Source organism: Anser cygnoides, chromosome 1, assembly GCF_040182565.1.
Source record: "Anser cygnoides isolate HZ-2024a breed goose chromosome 1, Taihu_goose_T2T_genome, whole genome shotgun sequence".
Lineage (NCBI taxonomy): Eukaryota > Metazoa > Chordata > Aves > Anseriformes > Anatidae > Anser > Anser cygnoides.
This window is the reverse complement of record NC_089873.1, coordinates 46,808,421-46,832,835: the sequence shown is the minus strand read 5'-3', so window position 1 is coordinate 46,832,835 and position 24,415 is coordinate 46,808,421. Positions and strand designations below refer to the sequence as shown.

The 24,415-nt window shown below is 37.6% G+C and overlaps 1 protein-coding gene across 7 annotated transcripts in view; it reads right to left on the bottom strand.

The window, feature by feature from the left end:
• Positions 1 to 24,415, bottom strand: part of ANKS1B (ankyrin repeat and sterile alpha motif domain containing 1B) — a 441,289-nt gene that overhangs the window by 158,996 nt on the left and 257,878 nt on the right. For all 7 annotated transcript variants that reach the window (XM_048061064.2, XM_066994511.1, XM_048061063.2 and 4 more), the window contains one exon: positions 11,559 to 11,657. In XM_048061064.2, coding sequence (XP_047917021.1) covers positions 11,559 to 11,657 — 99 coding nt within the window. The remainder of the gene's footprint in view (positions 1 to 11,558; positions 11,658 to 24,415) is intronic.

The following is a 24,415-nucleotide window of genomic DNA, read 5'->3' as shown; positions in this document are numbered from 1 at the left end:
GCACAGAAAGCATAATCACATAAATCTCGTTTTCATAAAAAAATAAGAAATACCACTGGTATCTTATTTTTCTGAATTTTGTTAAGCTACTGAGAGGTAAAGAACTCAATTTCTCTTTCACAATTACCTCTCAGTGGCACTAGTGAAGATTTTCAAGCTAACCATTAAAGAAAAAAATGTTTAAATCTGCTTCCTGTGCAGATAGTTATGACATACTGCTCTTACGAATTTTAAAGCAATTTGCAACAGTGGCACAAAGAATTAGAAAAAATTATGCAATAGCTTCAGTTTTCAACAGGATTATTTGCATATCATCTTTGTATTGAAGTGTAACTATTTCTAAAAGACTGAACCGGTAAACTTATATGAAGATTCAGAAGTTTAGAAGGCCTTGTATTTTGTACAGCATCTCCAGAATATGCAAGAGTTGCATGGTGAAAGCCAGTCTCCCATTTCTGCCTGCCTGATTATACGCATTCTTACTTTCTGAGAAACAAGGGAAGTGTGACAGAAACATAATGCTTTGAGCTTAAGTTTGAAGTGAGTGACAAAGTAATTTAAAAATGAGAGAATTCTTATCTTAATATCTTGCCTGAACCCATTTATTTCTCACAGTTTATTTGAAATACAATTTCAATTCAAAGCAGGGAAAAAAGTTAAAGTCTACATTTGAAAGCCAGAGTAGTGTTCGTCTATCTGTCTTTTCAAATGCAGAAAGCCAGCACATCATGATCTTGATCATGGTTTCTTACAGTAGTAGAGAGAAGGGATGCAGACACACTGCATCATGGATATAACAGTTTACTCTTTGGTCTTTTGCTGCATATGTTGGGTATAAAATATTACTGGAAATACTTAAATGATGCAATGAAATTATTATCTTATATCATAAAAGAGAGAGTAGAGAATCCCCATAATTAGCTATGGGAATTACAGCTTTTCAGGTCACGTCTGAAGCAAAGGATTTGTATTAGGAGGTGAGAGTTTACAGGCAGGAATTAAGTTATGACTGTATGACAGTGAATACAATGTTGTTGCTGATCTACACATTGTGAAAGTTAGTTTCATCCTGATTTGGAATGAAAGTTCTAGATGTCAAAAGCATGGCAAACTCTTCTTTCATTGTCATTCAGATTTATTTCAAATTTTTTATTAAAGGTAGTCTGTCCAGCAGACTGTAAAAACATGGAGAACCCTGGTAGCTCTGCCTCCTGTGATGCTTAGTTCAAGAGTTGATTTGAAATAAGTTATGTTTAAAAAACTGATTCTTGAAAAGAAAGGACTCAATAACCAGAAGAAAAATCTAATACAGAAACAACATGAAGAAGATGTATTGGGTTCACAGGGTAGCCATGGCTTTTGAAAGATATAAAGTATTTTTGTTTCCTTTCTCTAACAAAGAAAAGTGAAGCACCTTCAAAACATTTTTTAGAGTATTCAGATGGGAAACATTATGCAAATTTATTCTTTTGGTTAGTACTATTTGACCTTTATGTTTAATAAATGTTGATATTAACATGATTTTTCTTTTGACCTGATTTTGATATGATTTTTTCTTTTTGACCAAACTGGATGAGAAATCCAGAGAAATCTCATCTAGTTTGTAATACTGGTAACCCATCAGTTTCTATGAATGACAAACACAGCATGGGAAACTTCTGAATTCTCAGTTCCCAGTGAACATCTCCATCAGATGGGCTGTTAAAACAGTTATCAGTACCACTGTGGTGTGTTGCAAAGGGATGCAGGCAAGAAAATACAGAACAATCCAAAAAGCAAAAGGCTGAGAACAACTGAAATGTATGTGAAATTTTCACATTTCTGAATTTGGTGCCAATAGACAAAATTGTTAGGTAGTCACTCAGCAGCCTATATGAGCATGCACTAGAGTATTTTTGGGAACCAGCAGGTTCTGGAAACATTTTCCCTCTCCCTACCCCAAAGCCTCGAGTACAAGCACTTTCTTACTGTGCAGGTGAAAGCACTGGCATAGGTTGGCCAGAAAGCTTTTGTAGTCTCCCTCCTTAGGGATCTTCATAAGATGCCTGGACATGGTCCTGGGCAGCCTGCTCTGGGTGGCCCTGCTTGAGCTGGGGGGGTTTTAGCAGATGGCCTCCAGAGGGCCCTGCCAACCTCAGCCGTTCTACAATGCTGTGATTCTGTGATTTGGCTGCCTGTGCTGAAGGCCAAGTCAGGGATGGTGCAGCTGTGTAACCTTGGGTTGGACCCATGCAAGAATGTGCCCCTTGTTGGGGCCACCTTGCCTTCTGCAGGAGCTGCATTTGAGCTCAGACCCATGCCCCTGGGCCTCACCTGAGCTATGCTATAGGTACGCCTGTGCCTGGCCATGTACCTTGCTGACCCTCAACAACTGACACATCCTTCTGAATCAACCTCAGCCTGTCCTCGTCCCTGTGAATTTGCCCTGGGCTATGGCTATCCCCAGGCACTGCCACTGTCCCTGCACTGCTCGCCTTGGGCAGGTGTTTTGTCCTTGTTGGTGACAGCACAGTCCTGCCTGCCCCAGAGTTCTCCTCAGCTCCCAACTCCCCTGCCCTGGTAGGGAGCCGCCTCCTGCTGCTCCCCAACACCGATGACAGAAAATTAATCTCAGAACTAGGATACTTCCTGTAAGTTTCAGCCAAAAAGCAATACTGTTTTGTCATGATCAAAGAAACAATCTCTTTTCTATAGAGATTTTCTAAAATGTGTCTAATACATGAAAACTAATAAACTTTCACTATCAGTCCCCTTGTATGTAAGGTTTTGTTATGTCTGTTAATAACATCAACTAGCTTATTAAGTGTCATTCATAGCTGGCTGTATTTTTTTTCCTTTCAACTATTTATTGACAGATTAGTTATCTAGACATGATAGTATCATTAACAGTATCTGCTTTTCATATAAAAGATTATGGAGTTTTTAAATAAAAGCAAAAACACTTTGAAATGTATCTGCCTAGAAATGCTGCCCCTTTACTTTATTAGAGCTGCAGTTTAGTTGCATCTTATCCATGTTCTCATTAACAGGTTATGGCTCTTGGACTGCATATATTTTTTCTTTTCTGTATTGCACTGTGATCTCAGCCTCCTCTCACAGATCATTTGCACCCTGTAGACTACCTTGCTGATGCTGTTTGCTGTTTGGTTATTTTGTGTTTGTTTGTTTGTTTTTGGAAAGAAAAGGCCTCCTGTCTACTGACCGTATTTGCACATGTAAGACTTCAATCATTTCACACCAGCTACAACAGATGCACCAGTGGTGTCAAACATCAAACCGGCTATGTGCACACTGTTTGACTCAGCGTAGTATAAAATCTCTGAGCTTCAAGTCATGTCTGTTGTAAATACAGCCTTTCAAGGATTAACTGCTCATAAATAGAGGCAATATTGTTCTTCCTCAGACAGTGCTCCCAATTCATTAGGATATCTATAAAGAGCAATACCAGTGCTAGCTGTTTAACTGCAGATAATTTTAGCATGACAAATATGGAAAACGCTAAGGAGGAGGCCCATAGGATTTAGAAGTGATAGAGAAAAAGAAATGTTTAAGAAAATATAATATAAACTAAGTATGGAGGAAGATACAAAACACAGGAGATACAAAACACACTCTCCTTGGTTCTACTGAACTATCATGACTATTGCTTGCTTTGAAATGAATAGAAGCCAGAAGCCAGAAGGAGCTGTTTCTCAAAATAAAATGGTAATATCAAATATCATCCTAGTTGGCTGAGAAATCCTTTACAAGGGACTGCGTGTACATCAGTCTTTTTGGAAGTGCATCACTACTATAACTGTATGGTATTTTACATCTAGATAGAAAGTACTTTAGTTGACTTTTTGTCTCTGAAATGTAGCCAAATAAACATGAATGGAGCTTCAAAGTAATCACATGCACCAGAAGCATCGAGGTGAATTCAGTAACATGACCCATTACCAGTTTTCTGTGATCATCTCAGACAGCTGGGAAACTAATGCTATTTTCTCCACCGGCAATATCAGTATCTGGTGGATCTCATCACTGTATTAAAATCAAGCTTTTTATTCCCTTTGTAAGGAGAAAGAGATGACTTGACTTTCACAGCTTTTTAAATGACAGCAACAATTACAATGAATTTACACACCTGTGTTGGTTTGCAAGAAACATTTTTTAGCAGGCATATAATGCTTTCTTTAAAAATGCTGGCCTATCTGAGATATTTAATCAGCCCTCTCAAAAGCGTGTACCAAACAATCAGCTTCCAATCTGATTCATTCTGGATTGTTGTTATGGGTGGTTGTGGTGGTGATATTTTTTCCTGTCTTTGTGTGTTGTCTATTAAAAAGTATGCATGTCCAAAAAGTGATCAGGTATACTCATATTGTTGGAAGAGGAGATCATTCCTTCTCTGGGGGTGGTGAAAGGGAAGGCTGAGGGGAGACACTTCTGAAGACCACAGTGCCTGGCTGGCACAGGGACACCACAAGAAGCTAGCACCTGCAGTGCTTGAGCAGGACTTGAGCCTGCAGTCAGGGACAGACAGACAGCTGTCAAGGAGGATCAGCTGAACTTCCTATGGACCTGAGGACACTTTTCATTTACTGCTGCTGAGAAAGTGACTAAGTGAAAACTAGGACATGCCTGTAAAGGCACAATGGGTAAGGAAGAGCTCTTATTTTTTTTTGGTTTTCTATTCTGTCTACCTTGTCACTTATTAAAAAAGTTAACTATTCAGGCTGTGTTTTAATAATGTTTGACTTTTCTTTCTACTAAATAAAATCCTTCCATCTTTTTGTGGAGTTTACTATCAAAAGACAGTATAGTCATATTCACAACACTGCCTGATTCAGGGTCCCACCCTAATGGTAAATCCAGACTACCATGAACTCAGTTCAGCTTTTCCTACCACCATTCTGGCACACATCTTCTCTGTGACTTTTTGCAGTTTGAATCTGTCTTCTCAATAAAAAGAAAGATAGATACACACTAACTTTTTTATTTTTTTTTATTTTTTTAAATTTTAAATAGTTGGATTCACATCTGTGAGAAACATAGTTGTGTTTTTGCAATAGAAGGTGTTTTTGCAGTGGAAAATTCCACTAACCTTGCATATTCAAAAGTGATTGTGCAGCATAGCAGTGGGGAGTATGTTAAGCAGATAAGGGGAAGGTCCCACTGTCCCTAAATAAAGAGGCTAGCTAAGAAAAACAGGGTGAGCAGTACGAAATCAGTAAGAACAAAAATCACCGGCCCTCTAGTCACAAGAGAAGAAGAAAAAAAAAATAAAAAAAAAGAAGGAAAAGGAGAAATTGATGGTTGGTCAAATTAAATAGTACATATATGGTACAGAAGTGTGTCGAGTAGGTTGCGAACCTGTAGTACTCAGCCAGTGAGGAAACAGGAGAAATCAGGTGTTGGGTAACAGGAAATATAAGGTTATGACAAACTTGTACTGTGTGCTCCTGCTTGCAGGATGCCCGCCATTGCAATTGCGAATAAAATAGCTTCACAGAAGATCCTATCTGAAGAAAATTATTGAGATTTTTCTCATACATCCAGAAGACTGAAAAGACTTCCTAGTTCTTCATCAGACACCCTGTCTGGGTCAAGGGAAGAAGTCTCATTCAGTATTACTGAGGATGCTTTATGCAACCGTTCAGGGCATTTCTATTTGGTATAATGTAACCTTAAGAAGACCTGAATCTGGAATTTGTGAACTAAGTGGAATGCATGGCCTTTGATCTCATGAGTTTCTATGATTATCACTTCTGAGAGCAGTCCTGTTAGTGATTCTGTGCTCAGTGCTAGAGATTTACAGGCACACTTTCAAAAACTGGCTATTTTAGCACAGACTTACACCTCTGAAGTTAAACATTCATCCTTTGCTGGAACCTCAGTAATTCTGCCTGGTTTACTTTTGACAATATGCTATCAACTTCACTTTAGTTCTTTCCATCCCTCTCAGAGGCTACACTAGTGATGATTTCTTTGGCCCAACAGTACTATGGTTTGGTGCCACAATATGATTTAAAAGTAATCTGATCATTGCCTCTACTTAGCATTGGTTTGGTTTGCTGAATAATCTGGGTACACACTATACAGCTTTGTTTTTAGAGGAAAGTAAATCAGAAGATCAACACGAGACGTGCACCGAATACATTTCAACCTCTATTTTTTTTTCTCTGCCTTTTACTAATGCTCTTTTTCTTGATGATCGAAAAACCAATCAAGCTCTTCAGCTCCACAGAAGATCCCTTGGGGTGCTAACTTGAGCCCCAAGGAAATGACACTGTTCAAGGGATACAAAGATTTGAATCAAGTGGTTGACAACCTTGACTCCAAGTCCTCCAATGGGAAAAAGGACACACACACACTGATCAAATGGTGGAGGTATACCTTTCTGTTTACTTTCAACTGCCCTTAACTTTTCTTGACTCATATTTTCTTCTTCCTTGATACTTTTCCTGATTTCACTGCCTCACTTTCTGTTGCCTTGCTCAGAACTCTGCTTGCTGAATTTTTTGTTGCTTCTATAATGATTTCATTATTCTCCACCTTTTATTAACGCTTTTTGTGACGGTCAGAAAACCCATCACTCTCTTCAGCTTCACAGAAAATTCCATGGGGGTGCTAACTAGAGGCCCAAGGAAATGACGCTTTTCATCAACAACCTGTAAGAAAGTTGAAAGCTTCCTGATAGCAATCTAAGCTGGTGTCAATATCAGAAGGCTGCTGACTTCATGACTGCTGTGAGCAGGCCAGAGGTATTTAACTATGCTCTGTACAGTGACCAGTGGGCCAGCTGCGGAAGAAAGAATAGGAAAAAAATAGCACTCTCTCTCAAATAGAATTTTAGCTTGCCTCAGTGTAGACAGCAGGCAATATGGAGTCAACCACAAAAAAGGAAGTATAAAAAAGCATGTACAGGAATAAGGCTTGCTGTATGGGGAATGGTTGCAGGACCAGTGACATGCTACTGTAATCTACACAAAAAAAATAAATGACAGTGTATCCCATACAGAGTGGCTCACTGACTGAAAGAAGGAAAATGTAAAACATTTGTGGGACTGCTTTAATCAGACAACTATGAAGCACATGCATGGAGGGACCATGAGGTAAACACCCTGAGCTATAGCATAGATGTTTCTAACTGCGTTGTTCTACTGATTCGTTCCTTTGTGTTTCAGAGTGGCAAAACTCGTGTATTTTGTGGATGTAACTCTTCTTTTCTGTCTTTATGGTTAAGGTCTTATAAGCAGTGTAATGAGCAGGTGAGTGGCCTCCTTCCAAGCCTGGTAAGTAATTCCAAAAGGCATAAGAAGGAGGAATAAGCAGGGTAGAAAGCACTTCTCTTGAATGCTGCTTTTCATCTTCAATTCCAGCAGACCAGAAGCAAGAAGTCTCAGCCAGAAAGGGTCATAAATGTTAAAAGCTTGACTTTGCAGCATCTTCTAGTTTGGTCACTATCTTTAGGAATGGAAGTTGCAGTGATCTACCTGTTAGCTGTGCTGAATGGGAGATAATTAAATACCATGATTCAAAATAGCTTGCTAAGCTCTGTAACTTCTAAACCAACAGATACATAGCAATAGCAAACATATGATGTGGTCCCTGTCTGCTATATACACAGCATAGTTGATGTGCACAGGCACAGTAGTTCTGTTTTCCTAAATGCCAGATTTACTGTGCTTGCAAAAATGGGTGTTACATATGAGTAATAGATCTAGCAGTTTTTGGAAGCACAGCTTTACTGCTCATGTAACACTACTTGCAGAGAGCATGTGCTCAATACCCCACTCATGTCCTACTTCTTGTCTGGTTCTGCAAAGCACCCAGGAAACAGGCTCGCTGCCTGCATTCCACTGCTGCAAGATCCCCAGACATGCTCTGTGCCTGAGACCTCTCCATGCAGGAAGAAACAAGCTGCATACTGTAAGAATAGCTCTGAAGCCAGGAGAAAGATGCTTTCAACTATCATCTTTCTTCCATTTGTCAAATGAGAGAATGTGTTCCCATTATGGGCTGGGAGAAGGAGCTTTACACTGAGCAACCCACATGAAAACAATCCCTTTTCTTATCTAGGTCCTCAGATAAGCCAGGATAATTGTTTTCAAAAACACTGCAGCCTCTTAGGAACCCATTGAGAAGTCAATTGCACACAGGCTTTGGATGCCAAAATAACTTGAAAATGATACACTGTGACTGCTATTATTTTCTTAGTCAACTAAGCATATCTTGCAAACAAGTTCTCCCTCAGTATTATATATATATTTTTTCTGAAGTCCTTGTACTATACTTTTAGGCATTGTCCCTAGAACTCTATACAGCTGAAAGTCCTTTTAATAAAGCATATAAAATCCCTCTCCAAAGATTATTGATTTCATTCTGTTTGAACAAAAAATGCTAAATGCAGTATCAAACTCTGCTAAGAGATTTGCTCTAAAACTGGTGTCATGTATAAAATATTTCCATTTTAAGAATTAACTTTACAAATTATATTTCTACTGGAGTGTCTTAACCTTATCTAATAATAATAAGCTATAAAGTGCTCTAGTTAATATTAATATGAAACTTGAATAACTTAAATTACATTAATGTAAGATGAGACTGGGCTCTATCTCTAATCCAACAAAAATAAAGGGTATAATGACAAGCAGAGATCTCATTGAAAGATTTCAATTCTCCCTACAAACATACTAGCTTACTCTCATGAAATACTCTCCTGAAACACAAAATAATTAAGGAAAGATTATATTTTGAAAAAACTGGGTCAAACATGCTTTTTTATACTGATTAAACACAACATAATAAAATGCAACAATTAATTCATCTATATTTCAACAGATATGTGCTTTTTTCCTATTTAAAACTACTTCAAGCTCTAGCAAGTGGTTCCTAAATGTATTTCTGGTGTTTGAAATACAGAAATCTCATCACTCTTTAGGAAACCAGCATTTAGGAGTGAACAAAGCCTTGCTAACATTTAAATGCCTGTTGCATTTTCAGGCTGCAGAGATGAAGGCTGATAAGAATAACAAAAGAAGCTTTAAAAATTAATATTTTAAAACATTGACAATAGATTAGTTTCTTAATTTTTTAGTCTCCAAGTTTATTCTATACTGCCTTAGTATATGGCCCTAAGGAAGTGTCATTCTGTAGATGTTTTTTAAAGCATTTAACTTCTACCTCAACTTCTGAGTTAAGAAGTATCACAAGACAGGAAGGATTAATAGTAAAACTAACAACAGCAGCAGCAGCCATATTGTTAACTACTCAAATGCAAGGAGTCAAGTCTTAAATTAAACAAGGAGTAGAAAGAGGTACCTTTTCAAACAAACCAACTAAAAGAATATCTAATGAGATTCAAATTAGTAAGAATCCAATTATAATTTGAGATCCTAAAGTATTTAGAAGGTACAGACTATTTTGAATGGATGATGACAGAGCTGAACTTATTAGCAAATGGATATGCAGAAACCATTTCATGTTTTCCTGCAGGATGTGAAAGTTTTTTAGATTTTCAGCAAACTTGTAAATAAATCAAGGGTCAGTTACACGAGATAAAATTTACCAGAATCCCAATTTGTGGGCCCCATAACTATTCCAACAGCTGTTCAAACGAATTGGATTTTGAATATGAAATTAAGTATTTTTACTATGTAAGCTCTCTTGTGTTGGTGAATCATTTAAGTGAAAAAATATGATGCACAGCTTTTGGCTGCCTTTATTTTGATATGATATTCTTGCATCAAAGACACATTAGAAAGTTGGTCTTTGAGGACTGTTTTCTCAACAGGGAAGCTGCTAAAGACTACCTCACTGAAGCCCATGCTTTAAGCCTTTCTTTGTTACTTAATTATCTTTGGTTCAGAAGATGTTAATTCTTCCGAGTAACTGCATAAACAGCTTGCTCTCAACTGGTTTTAAGAGGGCTTCTAGATCTTAATTCTATCATCATTTCTCATATTAAGCACATTTTATAAAAAGACCTTAGTTGGAGTCATATGACAAAATCTGGCTCTCAGCATTAGTATATTCTCCAAAAGCAGACATTATTAACAATGTTTTCATAAACACCAGTTACCAAATCTAGATAGCACTAAAATTATGATATATTAAAAATCCATTCATTAATTTTGAACAATTTAAGCAAGAATACAAAAAATCTGGCTTCTCTAAGAAATATGAAAAACAAAAATATTTCATCAGCTAAGAGCAGGGATTAAAATCCCATAAAATGTTTTGAATGATAGCATTGTTCAAAAATTCATAAATTTATAGTTAAACCATAAATATCTGTTGTAATTCATCAAGTACTACTTGTACTACTTAGTACTTAGTACTACTAATACTGTACCATTTATCTCACTTGTCTAATAACGCTATGTGGAACACTGCTGTCTTTAATCATCTTCAGTGTATCAGTGCACAGACTCATTCTGTAGTATATACAGATTGTCTAGCACATCCAGATACACATACAGTTCACAATTTTACATTTTTTTCCATACAAAATAAATCCTTGTTCTCTTTTAAAAGTTGTCCATAAGAACTTATCTAGTAAACTATGCTGCATCAAAAAGCCTCTTCTGGCAAAGTCATCCTCATGCTCCAGGCTGAAAAGTACTTTAACAACTATTCTTACTCTCCAGTGTTATCAAACTGCAAACAGACTAATTTCTATTTACCTTGATTATGCCACACATGCCGCTACCAAGCTCTAGAGCACTCCATGCACTTTACTTAAGGTGTTATTCCTGCCCCAGTATCTTGCACCGAGTGAGTATTTGTATCATTTGTGGCAGCCTTCTGGGCTTTAGTAGTGTCTACTGCTGCTCATTCATTCTCCTCACACAGCTTCCCAAAATCAGTAAGTTTTCATGCTTGGCCCAGTGTGTCCCTCATTTACCTATTCAGGTTTCTGTATGTAGAAACTAGCAGAAGCCTGCACTGATATATTCTAGTGTGTAAAATATAAGAACCACAGCTTTATACCAGTGATTTTAGAATCTATAGTTTAAATCAGTTAGCACTAAAAATGACTGGAAAAATGACTTCAAGTTAATATGTCCACAGCTGAGAAGCAAAAGTACACAGGAGCAAATCAATGTGGAGCCTGCAGGAAGTCTCCAAATCATACATGAAAGACAGGTATTAGGAAAAGCATTTTTCATCCAAAGTTCTGAAGAATGTTTATATAATTCCTGTTTCAAAAGGCAAAGTATTTTTAGGTCATCTGCTATATAAAGACAAACACCTGGTATTCATTGACAGCCTTATTTACATATCTGTAATGACAGAGTCCATAAACAGATTGAAAAGCCAAAAATCATTACAATAAATTCTAAACAGCTATCATTTCAAACTACAGATGTTACTCTCTTCTGCTTCGTTTGTCAACTACATCTACACAAGGTGGGTCCAGTGTGACATTACTTTATGCCACTTTTGCATATGCAACAAATGGCTACAAAAACAGTAGGGAATTATGTTTATCTCCATTCAAAAAAGTGTTTTAAATAATGTGAAAGCTGTAGGTGTTAATTCCCTTGCTTGGATAATAACAGAAACTATACCTTTGGGAGAAGCTGGATTGCCTGGAGTATTCTCTGTCTGTGTCCAGAGTTAAGTATTCCTATTTCCAGGAGATCCTGGTCTTCCATTACGTTGCTTCCCTAAAGAAGTGGGGGGAAAAAAAAGGTAAAATTAAGATGAAAAAATAAAAGATTCCTTCAATAGCTTGAAACAAGCCCTTTCATTGTGTTTAAAAGAGAACACTTTGCATAACTTACGACATCTGACAAGATTAATAAATTACTGGTGACTGCACTCACTGTCACATTGACAAAATGTGGGGGAAGGCACTTGAACTTATGGACAATTGCTATACTGCTGGCAACCGTGTCAGTGGAGCAACTGTAGGGTCCACTCAAGCAAAATACTGGCTGTGAACCTCCTTTTATTTGGCTGGAAACAAGGACATGACTACAGATAAGTGCATTCAAAGTCCGTTTTTTTTTTCATTCGACTCCTGTCTCACCCAGCAATGTCTTATGTTCATTTTAATCCAGTCTGGAAAATACTTAACACATAGGAAGAACAGTAGAGTGGACAAGGATAAAATTCTTTAGTTACTTGTTAGTAAAATGCTGAAGAAACCAAGAGGGGGAGTAGTATCAAAAAAAACCATATGGCTCCCATCCCCCTGAATTTAATTGTACCAGTGCAGTCCTAACTTTACCTGTCACTGCTCTTACCTCCGTGCTTGTGGGCAGGTCAAAGAATTCCTAACATGCAAACAGCAGAAAAAGACCATCTGTTCAAACAATACACAAAATAGGAGTCCATAAAAATCGAGAAAAAAAGCCTCCAGAATTCAAGCTTCTATTCTTAAGATCTGCTAGCAGTAGAAGATGACCTAGAGCTACACATGTAAGAGGGAAATATGACTCCTAAAAGATGATCCTGGAATTCATCCAAACAGTGAGCAGTACAGGCTGAAGATCAAGGAGTCTGATTCCAGCTAGGTGGAAAGTTTAGTGTTTGAAGGATAAGGTACTTGGTTATTTGGCGGTGATTACTGGGAATCACCGGAGACACTACAGTAGCTTAAAAAGTGAATTGCAGCCAGGGATCAAATCAGGATGGTTCAAAGTAGGCTGGAAAACCTACATTCCATTTTTAGACTACCTCATTTCAGACCACACACACACAAATTTTAAAAAATACATTTTCTATTACATTTGTGATCAAAACCCACAAAAATAGCCCAGTTGACCTCTCCGAACTTGTACTCCTGATGCAGTTTCATGAAGCTAATTTGCTATAAGTGAGAATTTTTATTTGCACTCATTTAAAATCACCATGAAATAGGCTTTATGTGGGCAAATCCATGAAAAGCTTCGTCTCCACCTTTCCATTTTGCTTGCTACTTCTGACTCAGTAGAGCTCTTAAGCAGCAACAAAATCAAAAGCTGAGAGGCGCATAACAGAACATGCTTAAATACTTTGCTGAATCAGGGCTTAATAATGGACATTAATTATTTCTGAATATCAAATCTCCTGTCCCAGAGCAACATGGCTTTCTTTCAAAAAGCACAGTGGAATAAGCAATACTTCACCCTATTCAGCTGTTAAATCTTCACTCTTTTCAGATGGACTGATTAGTTTACAGATGTACTCTTGAGGACTCTCAAGTGCTACTCTGCAGAATATCCTGCAAAATCTAGGGGAGGTCTTTTTAAGGCAATCATGGAAACATTACAAAGCTATTACATTTAAAATTATATTTCACAGTACGGGGTATGATTTAAGACTACACGTCTACAAATCATACCCTGAAAGAATTTGTGTGCAGGATCAGAACTGGCTCAGGCAGAGCCCTGCTCTGAAGTGAGAAACTGTGCAATCATGTCGTTATAAGTACATCATGTGGTATAAGAGTGCATGCAGCACAGGCTGTGCAAACAGCGACAGTGATGAGGTGGGGTTAATATCCCATTTATCTCCCTTGTAAACACATACAAAATGTCACTTCTCCTTTCTTCCCCTATGTTAATTAACCTAAAGAGGGCTGTAAATTTAGGGGAAGAACTGGGGGAAAAAAATGCATTTTGGGTTATTGCTGCTAGAAATAGCTAGCATAAAAGGCTTTAGGCAAACTGAGCCAACACAGGATCCAGTCCAAAAAAAAAAAAAAAAAAAAAAAGGACTACATATTTTCATTCATATTAATAAATGCAGCTATTTGTTTCAGCTACTGCTTTCACTTCGTTTACTGTTTTTCAGATTTCACCCTTCATCACTGCAAGATGTTTACGCACAATCAGGGTGTACTCATCACTGAGCTACTATACACTGTTTATTGGTGTCAGCAACCTTGGCAGTTTAAAGTATTCTAAGTTTAAAACCCAGTTCAACAAATACTTAGGCACAAGAAAGAGCCTGCCTGTTTGTGCCAAGTGCATGGCAGAGACAGCATTATTTTATTAATTCTTTACTATTTTTTTTCTTTATGTATTAGCTCATATATATATATATATATTTTTTTTTTCAGCTGGTATTTTTTTTTTATATTTTAAAGTATGTCAAGGTTACAAATATTTAAAACTCAGGAAAGCCTGGAATTAATGTTGCCTCCTTGTCCCCACTCTGGGAAGGCAAGAACCCGGTCCGTTAATGTCTTCAGGCTTCAGAGCTTTTCCTGTGCATTTCCATCAGTGCCAATGGTAGCAGCCACTCATCTCTCCTGTAAAACAGACCTCCTTGTCTCCTGCCAAGGACCTACGCCAGCTCTTCATCTCTCCACACGAGCAAACTGGGGAACTTTAGATAATAATTCTCTATTGCTTTAAATAATAATTCTCTATAGAGGAGTAAACTGATAGTAGAAAGCTGCTGTCTCCTCTGCAGACATGCCTTTGAAGAGAAAGAAACAGTCCCCTGTATTTCTATCTCCCTGGTGTCTGCTCCCATTCTTCCCTTAATCGTGGTCTCTGATACTCTTTTTACCTGATTCCTCTTCTTGCTGTCCTCCAGCCTCCTTCCATAGCCTCCTACATCAAGAGTGAGGAAAGCTTTCCTTCCTTTTTTTTTTTTTTTTGCTGCGGCAGATCAGAGACAAGAGGAGAATTTGTCTCCCTTCTTTTAGCTGCTGTACACATATTTATTATAAGCTGGGCCAAACTTAACCTCAATTAACTTTATGGAGATGACATGGTAAATGTAATTAAAATGAATACGAATACAATAATGTCTTTTCACATTATTTCACCCTCGAAAATAGTTGAGCTATATTAGCTGAAACATTCACCAAAAAGAGATTATCCTAGTACACACCTACAGAATTTCAGTCCGAAGATTTAACTGTGATATGCTTATATAAAAGAGAAAACAGGTTCTTGTAACAGAAAATATGGGACAGCAATCTCTTCTGGGGTTATTATGTTCTTATTATGTAATAAAAACATAAGAGGCTTTGTAATATTACAGCTTTCCTAAGTCTATCGGAAAACTTAGCTGGAAGGAAAACTTACTTCTCAGAATTAAAGCAGGAAGAATATATAAAAATTGCTTATACTAGGGCAGATTCAGATCTCATGCGTGTCAGTTTACACTGTTGAAATTCCTGTCATGCAAATGCGTAAGAGATAGTCTTATATATGAATTAGAAATATTGTGGTTCTGAAGTTCAAGTTAGGAAGGAATACAGCTTATCCTCCCGGGGCTTTGTGGTTCTGCACTACTCTCAGAAATATCATCTTTTTCCCTATAAATACATAAAGGAAGCTGATCTCCTGAGTAAAAAGACAATAGTTTCACAGAACAGTTGGGCTCAAGAATGAAGGAAAAATGACTCTGCATGTGGGAGACTGGAGGCATATGAAAAACAATATAATTGAGAAAACTCAGAAACTCTGCCAAAATCTCAGATAGTTCCTATAAATAAGTTAAGAACAAAAGACATGATGGTATAGTATAAGATAAAGATTTCACTGGCATTTATTTGGGGTGTCCCACACAAAACCATCTCCAGAATCCTCCACCTAAGGTTAATACAGCCTTTCCAAAAAATGCTGGGTTAGATTTTTATACTAGATTCCAAATGCATCTAAGAACATACATATGTATACAGAATCTTTATAAAACAATTTAATTTGGAATATGTCAGACTTGTAGCAACAGAAGTACTACCTCTATTAAAAACAGCCTAATTTTAATACATTAAACAGCTCAAAGAACCTCTAAAATCCAGTCAATGCAAAAGATTCATAAACTTGTAGACTTCATTTACTATCAAAACAGGACATTTTTCAATATTATATTTATATATATATATATTTTAAAGACCAATACACATTCTGCATCCTGTAGGAACAAAAACTCTTTAAGATTTGTCCCTAAAGATATTAAAATATGTTGATTAGAACATATTACAATGGCAGACATAAGTGCATGTTTCTCATTGTTCCCCTTTTGTACCTATGTTTTTAATCTTCCTTCATATATTTTCTGTAGTGGAAACCTACGGCAAAAAAATCCAGTGTCTGGTTCTGGCATCTAAGTAAAGTAAAAATGGTAAAGAAACTTTAAAACAGATGCCAGACACATCACTAGACTTATCTGAAAACTCAGCCATTGAAGCTGGAAGTGAAGGGGTATTGGGAATATGCATTTTGGTCTTATTCTTGCACTTCACCTTGACTAATAGATTGACAATCTGATAAAGGTTAGAAAGAAGTTCCTTAGATCTTCATTGCACTCAAAGTTCTGGAAAAACAAACAAACAAACAACAACAACAACAACAAAACACAACTCAATGAGGAGATAAACACCTATAGAATAATAAAATGGTTTGGGTTGGAAGAGACCTTAAAGACCATCTAATTCCAACCCCCCCTGCCATGGGCAAGGACAACTTCTACTAGACCAGATTTCTCAAAGCCCCATCCAACCTTATTCTCTTTAATGAATAGATGATGTCTATATAAACATGTCCTGTAAGAGCTTCCCACCTTCCCTTCCATCCCCCAATGTACTTTTAACAAAACAGTTTTCTTTCATGCTTTCCAGTTAACTCTTCTGTACATGACCCCTGCACGGTAATCCCTCACAGCCTTTGGAGGCTGAAATAACATCCTATCTTAAACACAAGGATAACTACTTGCGTGTGATTGTACTAGCAATCCTCATATGTGAGGCTACCAAGCTGTGGCTGTGAGCCTCATGTCCAGTAGTGTATGCTGCTGAAATTCTAAAATCATCTATGCATCACTTTGTGTAAACTGAGTAAAAACTAGTTGGAAGAAAGAGAGAAAGAACAAATTAATTGTGCATTTGAGGCTATTTTTCTCCTATATGAAAGAAAATATCCTTATGTAAGAAATGGAAGATTTGGAAGAGTTCTCTTTATAGACTGGCAGCACCAATTAGACCAGCTTTTCTATGCTCATCTATGTCAGCTAGAAGAGGAAAAGCAGTGAATCTGGTTCCTAAAGCTGTGTAAGAACTACTCATGAGATGGAATTGACTTGCTGTGCAGCCATTAGTGAGACCAAATTCAACTGCAGGTGCCAAGTGTCACTGGAGTTGGTTTGCCCAGCAACAGGATTGGTGTGGGTGAGGGAAGGATGACTCCTGTGCCGAGTATAATGTTGATGGGGTAGCACTAATAGATGCCTCACTGTTTTTCCTTGGGCAGAGATATACACTCTCCCTTTTCCTCTTGCAGCTACCCATGTAGCAATCAGCTGCACCTTCAACATATTATCAGCAGGGACTCTGAAAAGCCAGTATCAGTCGGATGTAATACATAGCATTGGGTAAGATCATGGTGTATGTGTGTCACAGACAAGGTTTGGTGTGTGTTTGAAGGACCTTGTCACTATTTCTTCCAATTTGTATTGCAGCAAATCACTGGCTTCCTGAGAGTTGTCACTGCAGGAGCTCAACTGGGGATATTTGAGTTTGAAGAACAGATCTTGCACTTGGGTTTGCAGGATTGCTGGAAATACGGATTGGCAGAGACAGAAAAAAGGATAATATACAATGCAGTACACTTAGCTGGGGTATGTGAGAGTACTTGTGTTCCTGCCACTCAGGGAAAAGAGGGGGGAGCAGGACAGGGGCAGATGGGATTGTTCTTCCATTATACATGCATGGAGATAGAAAACTGACACCAATAGCACCAAAGAGCTGCAGCCACCTGACATCAATGAGAAAGAGTCCTGTTGTGAAGCATAGCTTTGACAATCTTCATTCCAAATCACTTTGCTTCTCACCCACCTAATGCTAATATTTTTTCAAACTGCACCCCCCAAAGTAGGTGACATTTAAACTGTCCTCTGGCTGGGAACCAATTAAAGGCATCTCACGAGATGGTTGCGCAAGATGGTAAGGACACATTGAATAATCAGGACTTTTCATTGTCTCAATCATATGCCACAAGGTTTATACATTTTCATCACAACATAGCTTTTCCACAAGGTAAAAGAGGTTATTCCTTGAAGGCTTGCAAGAAATGACCAGAGAAATGCAGTTTTCAATAATGTAAACTGCTTTTTATTAGTGCAAAAATTTCAGGCATGTGTCACACATTTCTTTTCCAAATGAGAACTGGCGAGTGATCAGAATTTAGCAAGCTTCAGTATGAGTGAAGGGTTGCCTCTCACTAGTACTGCCACTGTTAACATGAAAACAAGATCTGTAAGAATGATTATTGAGTGAAATGTTTAACTTGTACTTTAAGGTCAGAAAGATTTATCAGATTCCTGGAGATACTGCAGAAATTGTTATTTCACCTGCAAGCCTGACAAGACCATGTTAGAAAAATCTCTTGCAGAAGCCTGAAATTCTGCCTTGGGGAAAAAATATTGATTGTAAAATATGTTAGGAAGAATGGACTGAGCATATTGCGAATCATTTGATAACATTCTTCTAAAATTATATTGCCTTTAAACTACTGATACTGAAACTAATTCTCAATCCTCACCCTCCTCTATTATCAGTCTTTATATTTATGACTTCCTTAGCAATTAAAAACCCCACAAAAATAAAGAAGAAAATTGAAGATGGTTTTCCATGTTACTGTCATTTCTTCAGAAAGTAATAATAAACTACTATTGAAATGTTAACTAAAAAAAAAAGGTAAATTTAGTCACAGACAAGAGAAATGGACAGCAATTCAAAGCAGTTAAGGCACAACTCAGGGAATTTGACCCCTAATCTGCAAACTATGCAGTGGTGTGCACTTCTTTCAAAAGAAGTGGAGACCCAGCAGACCCTGAGTCCCACTCTACCCATGTTTTAAAGATCTGGTTCATAGTCAGCTCTCCCTAAAATGAACCTGAAGTAACCAGTACCATTGAAAGACCTTCAAATATTGAGATTCAAATGAACATATAGTCACAGCCCCTTCACACAACAGTAATAGTTAATTAAAGTATAGTGATAATTAAACAATACTGATAGCTGGGACAAGGATTCTTGTAGGAAGAATTTCTGCTATTTTTATCCCCTCTTCCTTGTAGCACTGATTCATTACAACCAACACAATTGTCACATGCAAATTAGCTGCACAGATAAGGTGGCAATTGAAAAAATTACCTCTGATGTTGCACTTGGCCCACTTAATTATGAACACTGTTGACCCAACTCTGTCTGCCTATTTAGTCATAACAATTCAATAAAATAATTATTAATACTTACCTAAATTACATCTTAATGTCTTGAATGTATATTGCAAAGATAATTTCACTTCATTTGAGTAATGAAAATTCTGAGGAGTCTATATTGTACCATTATTCAGATTACTTGAGATAAATGCTAGTTATCCTAGATGTTAAATTTCTCAAAGGACCCAATTTAAAATCAATATTACTGTGAGCTAATTAACAAACTTCTAAATTCTTGGGAAAACACTCCTTTCTCCAGTGAATATATAAGTTTGGGGAGTGCAAGAAGGGGCAAATGGTATTTTCAGAAATAACAAAAATGCTGAATACCTGCTCTGCATGTAACATGGAATTCTGTTCAAACTTGACATTAATGCTGGTGTTTTTGTAATAAATGTAGAAACTCTGCTTACCTCCCAGAAAGTCTCACTGAGTAAATGTGTATGTTTCAAACCACATTTCTGTCTGTCAGGTATTTTTTTGCTCACATTTTTATCAACCCTAGCCATGTTGAGCCACACAAATCAGCCCAAAGAGTATAGACTTAGACTTTAAAATTCTGAGCGGAATCCATATCTTAAAAATAGCTTATTCACAGAGAAGGTCTGTGAAACAGCAGCAAGAAAAACATATGCTCAGAAAAATACTTAAGCCTTCAAAAGATTATGCCCTAAAGTTATGGTTGTGGTCTTGCAAGCCTTTGCTCATCTCCTGCCTGCAGCTGAACTCCACTCATATCTTTTTGCATTTTTACCTCTGGGCTCCCTGGTTTTCTGTTCTGAGTAGATGGAGCAGCTTGGAAACTACATCCAATTTTGCATTTGCAAAGAGTCTAGAAATGAGGCCCTGCTTCTCATAGGTACCATGGGAGCTTGATCTGATGGGAAGTCTTAGAGAATGCCTAGGGCAGAGCCACAGGAGCATGGCATGAACTGTAAGCTGTTCTTTCCTAAAAATGTGACTGAAAGAGGAAGAATTGCTTTATCTTTCTTGTTCATATCACAGCACCGTTATGAGAGGATTCGTGCAGAAGGGAGATCAGGTTTATATGTCTTTCTCAAACTCGAATTTTGGATTTCCTAAAAAGGAGAACAAGCTATGCAATAACTGACAGGGAAGGGCATTCTGGGATTGAGGAGGAATTGTTCTACAGTCCTGCTGAAACTAAATTACCATGAAATTCAGCCAGTAAACCAGAAAGGAACATTATCCTTTAGACCAGTGAGAGATAGGTGTGGTAAATCAATCTTCCACTGCTGTTGCTAGAAATGTTTCTGGTTTACATCCAATAACAGCTAGCTATAAAAAGCAGAGAGAAAGCTACAAATTCAGGACTATCTCTTGCAACTGAGTATCGTAACTTCTGAGCTAAAGAGTCATTTGAGCCTCTAGATAGTACTGTAATTTGAAAGAGTGAGCCAGCTGTCCTCATTCAGAGGGACAACTTTGATGTCGGGATCTAGGGAGCAAGATGGAAAATCCAGCCTCCAAATGGTTTCTAAACCAGAGCTTCAAAGGGAGGCAAAACTTTTCAATATAACTCTTGCCTTGGATTATCTTACTGGCTTCCTCTGCTTATCACTGCAAATCTCTTTATTAAGTGCCTTGCTCTTCCTATTAAGTTATGCAGGGTCTTGTGTGCCAAACTCAATTGCAGGGATCCTGCTCCCAGACACACGAACTGTAAAGTCATATGTGGTCATGTCCACCATAGCTGCCGCTAGCTGTATTTGTAATGTGATCTTGTGGAAGCCTCACCAGGCTGTTTGGGGCCCACTCTCTACACTGCAAAATGAAGCCACAGTCTAATTTTCACATACCCAAACCCTTTTTCGGACATACATCTTAGTAACTGGAGGCTATTAGGTCAACTGAACTTGCTGTTTTAAAATTTTATTACAAAATAGAATGAATTATGAAGCAGCTTCCAAAAACTACTGGAAAATTAATTGTGTTTTCTATGCATTGCTGATTGATTGCTGTGTTTAAATGAGTTTCACGTTCTTCCATGCCTCTTTTGATCTGTTGTGGTGCAGCAAGGGTAAAAGAGAGCTTATAAGTGAAGAAGGCTGCTGTAAAACAAACTGGAATATACTAACTGTCTCTAGCTTAAAATTAAAAGGGTGCAGGGAAAATACAGAATCAGGCTTGCTGGCTAAGTGCAACCATTACGCTGAGAAGTATTTTGATATATTCCTACAGATTTTGTTTGTTAAGGCAGACACAATGCATAGCATGATTGAACAAGGTATTGTTTCCCATTGCACACAGAAGAGATTTCTGTTATGTGTGGTTTTTCTTATACAAACAGTTGTGATTTATTGCCACGGTATATGCAGAGATATTACTCTTCAGGTCCCTGAGGCCTAAGAGGTAAATGGAGATTGTCTCCATTTTCTTCATACTCTTTCTAAAAATATGAGAACATTTGATTAAGGGTTGACAATTTTCTTTTCTTCCTTTCCTTGTTCTTGTAATTCATTTCACATGGGAAGTGGGCTGTGTTTTTCTTATTCCTTCCAATTCAGCAGCTGGGTGGCTTGCTTCACGGGCCCACTCTTGTCACCATGGCAACCAGCAGATTGCTGTAATACGATCCCATGTGCTTGATGTCACTACATGGGGTTATTGTTCCCAGAGAACAATTTGGGAAATGCATTTCCATATTCTCGTAAAGAAAGATTAATTAGTGTTCCACCGCATGGCCGTCCCGCGTGTCACGCGTGGACTGCAGTGTCGTGTAAGGAAGTGCTTCACACACAGCGACTCCACGAAGGGTTCGTGCCACGAAGCCTGTGCCCAGTGCCAAGCAGGCACTGCTCCTTGGAAACGTGCTGGACAGCCACGGCTTCAGCTCTTGAGAATCACTAGCATGACCGTGCTAGGTGAGATCAAAGGTCTACCTCATTGGTTTGGCGTCTCTGCCAGTAGCCAAAACTGAATGCCCGGAAAAGCAAAATATATAAATAATTTGTCTTATATAATGCTTTCGTGCTGTTATTAATGGGTTAAGTTAAAGTGAAGTGCACCAGTATTTAGCTACATTAGAGACTGAATGCTGAATATATAGCAGGCAAAACACCTGATTTTACTCAACAGAAATCCAACATAGATTTTGAGTGATACATAAGGCTCAGTTGCTCTTTAGTGTTTGGGGGAAGCTGATTTACCATCCCTGTTCCAGCTTGCAGCAAATCATCCTTGCACCACAAAGCTGATTTCTTTTTATGTGTCGCAGAGGTGGCAGAGGCTCTGGACTACCCTGCTTACAAATTAACTTTGGGATGATATATTCCACATAAAACAAAATAAGAGCTATCCCTTCAAAAACGGTGTTAAGTTAATAGGCCCAAAATTGTAGACTGCATGGAAGAAAGGATATATCTTCATTCCTAAGGGGGTATTTCACTCTGTCCTGTACTGATTCCTAAAACTTAAACATGGTATAATTGGGGAATGAGTCCAAAGAATAATGGAAAGCTGTTCTGTTTGCACTAAGTTTCTTTAAAAACTAAAGTTTCAATTTTGGAAAACAACTGGGTAGCCACTGATAAAGAAAGCAGTGCACTCTGGAATGATTCACAGAACACTGCATTTCTTAATATATATATATATATATATATTTTGTCAACCCATGACAACATATATATATATTAAATTGAACCATAAAAATGTGGTGTGATCTGGATGTCACCAGTAATACAATATCTGTCACCCAGAACCTATGACAAGCTGTGTAGCTATAGAGTGGATCCCATATACTATATTAATTATCACAGGCATTTAAAGAGTTTGCCAACGATTTTGAAGTATCTTGCCATTGAAAAACAACCTTTATAAATCTGAAATGTAAAATAACCATCCAAATTCAATAAATAAACAAACAAATGTGAAATCAGTTTTCTGTCTGTGTGAGGCAGACCCTAAACTTGGTACTTTCTATTCCCTTTCTTCCTACATATATACTTTTACTTCCTGTGTAATTCATTCTCAATACACGTATTCAGATGTCGTTCAAATACTGTGACCTTCCTTTCTGTTCACATTCTCCTCTTTATTTACACATTTTTTACTCTTTTGCAAATATTCTTGTATTGTTTATCTCAGATACAACACAAAAGCAGTAACTAATTCAACTACTCTGGTTCCATTTTCTACCCATAGCTAAGTAGTTAGGAACTACAAATACTTAGGAAATTACTTACAGGACATGACATTTTTATACCAATCCATTAGTAACTATTTACAGACAGATATAATATTTTATTACCAGTGAATATAAAAAAAAATAAAATTCATGCATTTCAAGAAGTCTGTTCTTGGAAACTGAACTATGTAACTTGTCTCCAGCCAAAGAAACTACTGTCTGCAAAACTTAAAGTCACAGATTGGTTTTACATATTTTATGTACAGTTCTAGCATCTTGATATATTCCTTTCAACTCTTCCACCTGCCTTGCAAATATTATTTCGTTTCAAGAACCTTATATAAAGGTAAATGTATACTGTTATTTAACTGAGGGAGTGATTATTCTTCCCATAGACCTGTTGTATTTTCTTAAAACTCTGAGTTAACATGTTCAAAATGAATGAGAGAACAGTTTGATATATTCTTAGGATAGTATTACCCATATGCAGACTGACCCAGTCCCAAGACACTGCAGAAGAACTCTGCAATGTTGTTACAGCTGATTTTCCAAGTACACATGGCGGGACACCTATTGCAAGAGACCTGTAATCCGACACTCTAATACTTCATTTCCCTCAGTCATAAGAACACTTTCATGCAAGTCAGTCCATCTTGTGTAGTATCCACTGCAATAAGCCTTTTCACCAATCCATTTCCTACACAAGGATACTGCATTTGACAATCAACATTTACGGAGTTTTTTGGGGCCTCCATTCTATCCAAATTCAAGTAGCTTATTTACTGATGCTTTGCAGATTTTTTGTAAGCAAGCTTTTTCTAATTTAACTTTTCTTTGTAATAATAAAAAATGTTCCTAATGGTCATGATGAACACTTAGGAGTCTCACTGCTCCTTTCTGCCTCAAATAGCAGGTCCAAAACAGACCATTAAACCAACAAATCAGATAATCAAAATGCATGCTCTTGACTGAGCAAGACAAAATAGTGAGAGACCATGTAACTTCACTTGATATAATTTCGGTACTTTAGTACGCATTCTTAAAAGGGAAGATTACTGCATTGAATAAAACAGACAAAATAAGAACTGCTGATCTCCACTACACATTAGAGGA